At 21.5% G+C, this 9,690-nt stretch overlaps 5 protein-coding genes across 5 annotated transcripts; 2 read left to right on the forward strand and 3 right to left on the reverse strand.

Annotated features, from left to right (window-relative positions):
• Positions 1–71: 71 nt before the first annotated feature.
• Positions 72–917, forward strand: DICPUDRAFT_83252 (uncharacterized protein; the record flags this gene model as incomplete). The annotated part of the gene is made up of 1 exon (XM_003292592.1): positions 72–917. The coding sequence occupies one exon, from the start codon at positions 72–74 to the stop codon at positions 915–917; it is 846 nt and encodes a 281-aa protein (XP_003292640.1).
• Positions 918–1,111: 194 nt separating this feature from the next.
• DICPUDRAFT_83253 (uncharacterized protein) lies at positions 1,112–1,489 on the reverse strand (the record flags this gene model as incomplete). The annotated part of the gene is made up of 1 exon (XM_003292601.1): positions 1,112–1,489. The coding sequence occupies one exon, from the start codon at positions 1,487–1,489 to the stop codon at positions 1,112–1,114; it is 378 nt and encodes a 125-aa protein (XP_003292649.1).
• A 1,241-nt stretch (positions 1,490–2,730) lies between these two features.
• Positions 2,731–3,369, forward strand: DICPUDRAFT_83254 (uncharacterized protein; the record flags this gene model as incomplete). Its single annotated transcript, XM_003292593.1, has 1 exon — positions 2,731–3,369. The coding sequence occupies one exon, from the start codon at positions 2,731–2,733 to the stop codon at positions 3,367–3,369; it is 639 nt and encodes a 212-aa protein (XP_003292641.1).
• Positions 3,370–4,779: 1,410 nt separating this feature from the next.
• DICPUDRAFT_83255 (uncharacterized protein) lies at positions 4,780–8,184 on the reverse strand (the record flags this gene model as incomplete). The annotated part of the gene is made up of 1 exon (XM_003292602.1): positions 4,780–8,184. One exon carries the CDS (start codon positions 8,182–8,184, stop codon positions 4,780–4,782), a length of 3,405 nt encoding a protein of 1,134 aa, XP_003292650.1.
• A 411-nt stretch (positions 8,185–8,595) lies between these two features.
• On the reverse strand, positions 8,596–9,259 carry DICPUDRAFT_83256 (uncharacterized protein; the record flags this gene model as incomplete). The annotated part of the gene is made up of 2 exons (XM_003292603.1): positions 8,596–8,795; positions 9,013–9,259. The coding sequence occupies 2 exons, from the start codon at positions 9,257–9,259 to the stop codon at positions 8,596–8,598; spliced, it is 447 nt and encodes a 148-aa protein (XP_003292651.1).
• Positions 9,260–9,690: the final 431 nt, after the last annotated feature.

Genomic DNA, 9,690 nt, shown 5'->3' on the forward strand with positions numbered 1-9,690 from the left:
TGGTTTTTTTTTAAATTTTTAAAATTTTTTTTATATGTTATTATTAAATTTTATAATATAAGAATAAAATAATGTTTAAATTAATATTTTTTATATTTTTTATAAATATTATACTTGGTTTTGAAATAAGATATTTAGAATTTGAAGGTACCAAGTGCAATAAAAATAATTTAAAATATATAATCAGTGCTACCGAATGCTCAGAATTTGGTTACATTTCAAACTATTTTAGAAATAACAATACAATAGAAATAGTTCCAGTTAGATCTTTAGGAGATTGTCAAGAGGGAAGTAAAAAGAATTTAAATAAAAATAGAAATAATATACCAAGCATAATCAAAGTTTTAAATAAATGTTATACTGATTTTAACTACTCTTATTATTATCAAATATCCCTAGATACAGATCCAATTAAAATAAATTCATTTGGCCATCAAATATCTTCATTAAACTACAATCATAATAAATATTTAGAAAGAAAGAGAAATAAAAAGGAAAATAATCAAACAAGTATTGAAAAGAAATTGTTGCAACAGAATGATATCTGTCAGAATTACTTAATAACATCTTTTAAAAATGGGTCATGTTCGCTAGTAGATTACAACGAAAATACCTCAAAATACTATTACATCAAAACTTTTACAGTGGGAGATAAAATTCATGAATATTCATGTATTAACGAATGCTATTCAAACTCAACACATCAACAAGTTCAAAAAAATTGTCAAATTGTTAGGTCATCTTTAATAAACCAAATTTGTAATAGTAAAATAAAAATATTAAATATAAATGAGGTTTTAAATTCAAAAAATACAATTGTTGAAACAAACAATTCTTTACAGAAAAATAGTTATATAAATATTATATTGTTAGTTTTACAAATTATAGTTTTAATAAATATAATAAATTATTTATAAAATAATTTTTATTTTCATAAAAAATAACTAATTATTTAATCTAAAGTAAATTTAATATTTTATTTTTAAATACTTTATTTTTTTATAATAACTTTTCGTCCACCATGGGTAGCGTAACAAGTAAACAAAATTTAGAGTGTTTTTTTTTATAAAAAATTAATTTTATTTTTTTAAAAGATTTTGCAGTCATTAGTTTACTCTTTAATATCTTTATTTACAACATTAGGATATTCCGGAACTTGTCCATGTTCATTTAGTTGGGGTGTGAAATTGTATAAAAATGGATCCTTTTCCCACATACCAGTCATTGCACATATATAATCAGTTGCAGACCCACCATCAACAAGTTTGGCGTCATTATAATACCAACATAAATCATCACGATATTGGTTGAATGTTGCTTGAACAATTCTTATCATTTTTTCTTTACAGGCAGGAGTGCATCGAGAGTTAATGTTAATGTTTTTATTATCACTTGATTGGACTAATTGTTCGATAACATTTAAATAGTTCTTTCTACTGATTTTAAATAATTCTTCATAAGAAAATCGTTGATGTGGACATCCTTCCATTTTTGAATAGGATTTAATATTAAACAAAAATTAAAAATAAGTGCAAAAATTATTTTACAAATTATAAAAATTTTTTATGAAAAAAAGAAAAATAAACACACAACCAATTTACAAATTAATAAATTTTATTTTTTTATTACCACACAATAATTAATTTTTTTTAGAATTCCAATATAAAAATCTATTTTATTTGTTTTACAAAGTAATTAATTTTTTTTTATTAATTAATTTATTTAATTATTAAATTATTAATTTATGATTTTGTTTATGTATTTTTTTTAAAAAGAAGCCGGTTTTGTTTTTTTTTAAATTCACTTTAGGTTTTGTGTAATGGTAGTGAGTCAGATTATATTAGTTTTGACAGTGATGATGGTATTGAAAATATTGTTGTAATTTTATTGCTTTTTTCACTTTTAAACTTTAATTCTGCCTGCTGCTGTTTTGCACTATTTTCTAAAATTAAAGTATAGACAATAAAAGGAAAAATTATTGGCTTAAAATACAAATATAATTATTCTAAATTTGACTATTAATCCAATGTGGCTAAAAAATCACATCTATCATTTGATGGTGGCAAAGAAAATTTAAAAAATAAAATAATAAAAAAATCAGAATTACTTTTAATTGATGAGTCAAAAACCAACTTGGGAAATTCCCATTGTGAACTATTTTTTTATTTGTACTATTAATCTTTTAATATGACTACACTTCCATTAGTTTCTTTTTATTTTATAAACTATCCTAAAATTCAAAAAGAGAAATTATTGATTAAACTTTTTTCCTATTTCTATTTACTAAATTTTACTATATCCTAATTGTTGTTGTGGTGGAATATATTTATCAAAAACCTATCTAATAAATCTTCAAAAATATTATTATTTGTTTTGTTTATAAACCCTATAAAACTTGAAAAAGCGCTGTTTGTTGCTATATCTGATCTAAATATTTAATACAAAATAAAAAAAGTTTAAAATTGTTAAACATTAGGTTGACCTTTTTTATGTATATCGTCATTGATGATACATAATGTTTATTTAATTTTAAATGCTCTATTAATATTTATAATATATTATTTATTATTATTTATTATTTATTTATTATTAAAAAATAAAAAAATAAATTAAAAAAATAAAAAAAAAACTAAAAAAAAGAAAAAATTACATTTTTTATTAAAAAAGAATATTTAATAAATTTATATATATAATAAATATTTTTTTACAAGAAATAATCAGCAAAAAGAAATGATTAAAAGAATTTATTTAATAAAATATGAATCAAATTTAGAGCATGTAGTAGTAGAAAAGTTCAAGGGTTCCATAATGAGAAGCTTGGCTTTATCTATGATTCAAAATTATAGAGATCAAGATAATAGTGATCAAGATTCAAACATTGGTAATCGTAATGATGATTCAACTACTGTTGATATGAAATTAGTTTCAGAAGATTCAGATAGACTATATCAAGCTGGTGAAGCTCAAAGAGGTACCGATGAAAAACCATTTATTGAAATTTTTACAAAACGTTCTTTTGCTCATCTCTCAAAACTTGATTCTTTCTACCAAAATGCAAATCCTAAAGGACATTCATTAGTCAGAGCTGTCGAATTAGAATTTATCGGTAATGTAGGTTCGGCACTTTTGGATATTTTACTTTATGCCAAAGAGCCATATAGATATTGGGCAGAATGCTTTAATCGTGCTTTATCACATTGGGGTTCTAAAGAGAATGACTTAACAAGACTTTCAATTACCCAACATTACCAAGCCGCCAATATCAAACAAGCATTTTTATCATGTTATAATCAAAGCCTAGTTTTAAAAATTTCTAAAAAAACCTCTGGAAAATATAAAAAATTAATTCTTTTATTAATCAATGTTTAAAAAAAAATAAAAAAATAAAAATAAATAAAATGGACAAAAATGAATTCATAATAATCTTCATAATAATTTTTTAAAAAAAAAAAAAAAAGTTAAAAAAAGATAATATTTGTTTAAAAAATCTTAAAATGAATATGTTAGCAATAATCGATAAAAAATCTCTAAGAAAATAATATTTTTATTTTTAGAGTTAATTTTTATTTAAAAAATATTAAATTTTAAATTGTATTTTAACTATTTTGAATATTATGAAATATAATCAGCTATTTCATTGATTGTTTTTCCATATAAATTATCAATTGAAATCTCTTTATTAAAGGAAAATTCTAATATTTGACTTAATTCTACTATTGTCATACTATCCACTTTTAAAAAAAATTAATATGTTTTATTTATAAAAAAATTAAAAAAAGCTTAAATACAAACATCCTAAATCATTCATTTCTAAATTTTCTACTGCATTATTAATTCCTTTTGATTCTAAGAAACTAATAATTTTTTCCTTAACCTGTCCTTTAGAACTCATTTCTTATTAAAAAAATATTTTTTAATAATCATAAATAAAATATAAAAATGTTTATGATTATTAATTTTTAAAAAAGAAAAATAAAAAAAAAAAAAAATTTGTTTTACTTTGGATTAAAAAAATTGTTTTAATTTTCAAACAGTTTTAACCCTTTGTAAATTTCCACCCTCATAAAAAAATATTTTAATTTAATTGATTTTACAATTAAAAAAAACTGTTTAAAAATACAAAGTGGTTGTGCATTCTAACTTTTTAATATAATTTAATAAAAATAAAATTAGAGTAATGTATTAATGGTGTTTTTTTTATAATAATTAAAAATACACGATTTATATAAAGGATTTTTTTGATCCTAAATTTTAGGGAAAAAGGATCCGGATTTTCTTTTAAAAATTAGTTTTAAACCTCGATCCTGAGATATAATGTAAAAAATATATTTTTTTTTTTTTTTGAAATTAATTTTTTTTTGGCAAAATGTCAAGATAAATTCAAGACAGACAACCCCTTATTTTTATTTTAAAATTTTTTTTTTCGGTAGGCAATATTCCATATTATTTTAGGGGTTAAAATTTTTTTTTTTAGGCAGGTTGCATTTTGTATTATTTTAGGGGTTAAAAATAAAAAATTAAAAAAAAAAAAAAGGGAAGTTTTTTTAATTTTTTAAAAGAGGGTATTTTTTTTTTTTTTTATATTTTTTTTAATTTATTTTATAATTATCTATTTTCTTATATATTTATATAAAATGGTATTAATTTAATAAATCAAAAGAACAATACATTAAAAATTAATATATTAATTGATGGTTTCATTTAACTTAATATAGTTTAGAAAAAATAATAATAAAAGAAATATTTAAAGTTTTTTATATTAAAATTTATTTATTTGATTTAATTAAACCAGTTAATATATTTATATTCTTTATGTTCTGATAGTTTTTGTTTTAAATGGGATAGTAGTTGATTATATTCATCGTTTATGTTATCGATGTCATCATTAACAAGATTATTTTGATAGAGTTGTTTTAGGAAGTGGATTTTTTTTCTATTGATAGTTTCATTAATTATTGTTTTTGATAGTTTTAATAGAGTATTATTTGGATAGGTGTTGAGGAGGAGTTGATATAGTTTGAATGGCATTTGGTATGGTTTGATGTTAAATGAGAATTTAAATTGGCTTTTCTCGTCAAATATTAAATGGTGAAGAGCTAATACTGTATCTGGATCAAAACTCTTATTATTAATAATAATTTTGTTTTTTATTAAAGATTGACCAATGTTGGTGTTATTTTCGACATTATATTTTAATAAATTGCAGGTTTCTGATGTTGAAAGAATACAATAATTGCTGTATTCATTCAATACTGTGGATATTAAAGTGTGGTCACCAGTTTGAATAATGTTTGAAATTTTAATAAAACGATTGCTTTGTTCATCATAGCTATTGTATTTGAGTTTCAATTCTTCTAAATATTTTAAAAATAAATCGTATCTTTGGAAGAAGAACAAGGTTTTTATAGTTTGAATATAAAGGTCAGTGATCATATTGATAGGGGGTGATTCTTTGAAGATTGTGTATGATTTGTTAAAAATATTTTGATGAAGGTTTTCAATAATATCGATACATGGTGCTCCATTGTCACAATTAATACAATTATTATTACCAAATATATATTCGAATGAAAATACTTCTGGATCAATATAGTCGTTTAAATTTAAAACTATTTTGCCCTGTTTTTTACGATCTTGACGGTAAAAAATAGTACCATCCCAGTTATAGCTCACACCGTCTTTAGCATCGCTAAAGATTGGTAAACCAAGTAAATATTTGATGAGTGTTAATGATTTATTTGCAAGATAGTAAATTGAAAATAATGTTGATTTTTGAACTGTAGTTACACCAGAGTTGTTGATGAATTGATAAGTTGATTTGATCTTTTCAAATGGTACTTCACCTTTACTTTGAATTAATATTTTGAATAATATGTTGATAACAAATTTAAGAGCTTCACCTTGGAAAATATGGACTTTGGGTGTTGGAGTAAAAATAAAATTTTCATAATTAATATTTGATATTGGTTGTTGTGTTTGATTTTGTAGTTGTTTAGATTTATTAATTATTAAATGAATGATTGATATTAGATCATCAATATTAATATTATCGTATCTTTGTGTTTGAAAATCAATGGCATAATAACGGTTACTGTAAAAAGACAAAGGAATAGGACGATTTCTATTGGTTTTGAGGTTTTCAACATTTAAAATGTAGCTACTGATATAGTTTGGTAGTTTGTTTTCAACATCTGCATTATAAAGATATTTGTTGATTAATAGTTTGATGACGTGAACTGATAATAGTTTAGTTGATATTGCGAATACAATGGTTAAAACCTCACAACTATTAGATAAATTGGTTAAATAGTTATCTTTTTCAGTGTGTTCATAATTTCCTTCTGGCATTAGATCTAAGCAATAATAAACACCTTGAGGACAATTGATGTTGATAAAATATTCGATGACTTCAGTGAGTTGTGTAATATCTTGATATGATAGTGGCCGATTTGGTTTCTTGTATGAATAGTATAGTCTAGATAAACTATAATCTTTGGTAAGTTCGAATATTGATTTTAATTCTTTTAAATTAAATGTTTCCATGGCATTTTTGAGTGGTATTTCCAAAACAGTATCATTAATGGCTTTCTTGGATCGTATGGGTGTTTGTTTGAAAATATTTAAATTTAATTTAAAAATTTTTTTATGTGTATATTTAATTAACTCAACACTATTGAATTTGAAGGTGTTCTCATCTATTTCGGGTAGATCTATCCAATAACAGCCCATGATATCTAAAGTAGAAAATTCGGGAAAGTAACCAATTGTTTGTTTATATATATCCAAGATATTTGAAATTAAATCGAGTGTTTGTTTATCTTTGACTACAAGTAATGTTGTTGTTGTTTCCGGTGATTTATTATTTTTCTTATAATTATTATTTGAACTGTCATTATATTCAATAGAGTCTGTAATTAATTCAGTTGGTATCGTTGTTTTTGTTCTTTTAACCACTTCCTTCCATAATGAATAAATTTTATATCTACATGGTGGTATTGATTCAATTAGTTGGCAGAACTTTTTTTTATCTAATTTGCATAAATACTTATCAAACATAACCCCTATTGTTTCCCAAATATCAGATTCCATAAAATATAGGTGCTTTTTATTTTCGAAATAAAATTTGATTGTATCTGTATTAAATGATAGCTGACGAGAATAGTTTTTGATTTTTTTCCAATTATTTGTATTGTTTTGTAAAACTAGTTTTAGGTTTTCTAATTGGATTGATTCTCCATTGGAAAAATAATTGAATTGAAAACTTTTAACATAATCCTTTTGAACATGTTTTCTAATATAGCCTGATAGTTTTATTATTCTATTGATATCTTTATTTTTATTAATTATATCATCCATTTCGTTTTGGTCATTTTGGTTAATATAATCAGGGAAAAAATATAATTTCATATCTAATAATTGATTTTGATTCTCTATTGATATTGTTTTGAATAAGATATCTATAATATTGATTTTATTATTAATATGTATATTATAATATTCTTTATTGCTTAAAACTAGTTGTAATACTCTATCACGTTGGAATAAATCTCCACAATCATAAATATCTTTAATTATTTCATTTTTATATTCATTTGTGAAAGTTGTTTGTATTTTATTGTTGCTTTTGTTATTTATATTATAAAATGAATCTAAAATTATTTGAATTTTTGAATTTGTGGAATAAGAGAAGAAATAACTTAATGTTGACCTAAATATTGGAAAAGAGAATGGTTCATTAACTGCAATTTGAATAAAATCTTCACTAAAATATCTTAATTGGCGAGTATCAAACAATAATGAATCATTGTCTTCACAACTTATTGAAGTTGATTGTGATTGTAGTTTGAATATTTCTTTTGATAAATCTATATCATAACCAATCATATCTGTAATTCTATAACTACAATTTACATGGATATATTCATCAGATTCTAACTTGCTTTTTAATAAATAATATAAATTTTTGTATAATAGGAAATGTACTGAAGTAATATTTTTAAAAAAGATTCTATTATCTGGAATATCGTTTATATTATTATATTTAAATAGTTCAACTGAATTAATGAAATGAAATATTTTATTAAATAAATATTTATTATGAAAAACTAGATAAAATAATTCCGAGGTTTTTTGATCATGGTTGTTATTATTGTTATTGTTATTATTATTACTACTATTATTCATTGTTGTGATGTGATTTTTTAAAAAATTAATAATGAAAACTAAAATTTTTTTTTATAAATTTTACCAAAAATTTGAAAAAATAAAAAAATAATGTTTTTTTTTTCCTTGTTTTTTGGGATTAAAGATTATAATTTTTTTAAAATAAAAAAAAAATAATTTCATTATTTTGAAAATAAAGAATTATCTTTAATTTTAATGAATTTCTTCAAAATTCAAAAAAAAAAAACTAAAAAAAAAAAAAAACTGAAAAAAACTTTTTTTTTTTTTTACATTAAAATTTTTTGATAATTTGGTTGTTTTTTAAATTTTTTTAATTTTTATTTTGTGTATATTTATTTTATTTTTTTAACTATTAAATTAATATTTCATTCTCCTCGATGTTATTATTTCTAATTTCTGAATAACAATTAATTAAAATGCAACTGTACACCATACCATATGATGTCTTTTTAAAACATGTTCAATATGAAAAGTTCCTTGTTTAAATTTATATCTTAAAGTTTTGCTTGTAATTGAAAATCTTTTAATTCTAGCAAATACATTTTCGATAATAATCCTGATTGATTTTTGGATTTTTCCTTGTTGTTTGTTATATTTTTTATTTTTACCACCTGCTTCAATAACACATGTTATTATAAAATGGTTTTAATCCACGAAATCCTTTATCAGCAACAATTGTATCAAATGCACTCTTTAATGAATCAATAAATTTATGATCTTTTTTAAATAAGTTAATATCATTTTTACAACCACCTGAAGGAAAACCAATGTGCAATACCTTTCCGCTCTTAGGGCAACAATAAACCAATAGAGTTAAAGTTGATTAACATTTTTTACCGCTATATAATGAATTTCTAATATATTTATCACTTGGTATACTAATTTGTTGTTCCGAACCATCAACGACCATTGTTGCAATCATATGATTTGAATGGTACATCAATTCTACTTTATTGCTATTATCAAATCTATTATTAAAATAACTGTTAAAATTATCTATTGCCAAAGGTGAAACAATGTCTAAAAATTCTTGGAAGTATCTTTCTAAAGTGCTATCACTTATACCAAATAACATTTTGATAACAATAGGTCTGGTATAATGTCTTAAAAAAAATAAACATATGAATACCCTTTCTTTTAGATCGTATAGTTTATTTCTTCCTTTATTAACTGAAATTATTTTTTGGTTTATTTTATTATATACAATATTTTTCATAAGCTTTTGGCTGGGTCCCAAAAAAATTTTTTTTTTAAAATATTTTTTATATATTTTTATATTTTAAAATAGGTTCATAAATATAAAAAAGATAAACGTTTATAAGATTTATTGAATAAAAAAATTGTATTTATTTTTTTTTTATTTTTTTTTAAATTTTTTTTTTTTTTATGATAGGTTAAATATTTTTGAAAAGATAATTCATTTTTTAGTGTTTTAAAAAATAATTTTTTATTTTTAGTATTTTGATTAAAAACTTTTAATATTTTGTGAAACCACCTCTATTTGCA

Source organism: Dictyostelium purpureum (genome assembly GCF_000190715.1).
Source record: "Dictyostelium purpureum unplaced genomic scaffold DICPUscaffold_358, whole genome shotgun sequence".
Lineage (NCBI taxonomy): Eukaryota > Evosea > Eumycetozoa > Dictyosteliales > Dictyosteliaceae > Dictyostelium > Dictyostelium purpureum.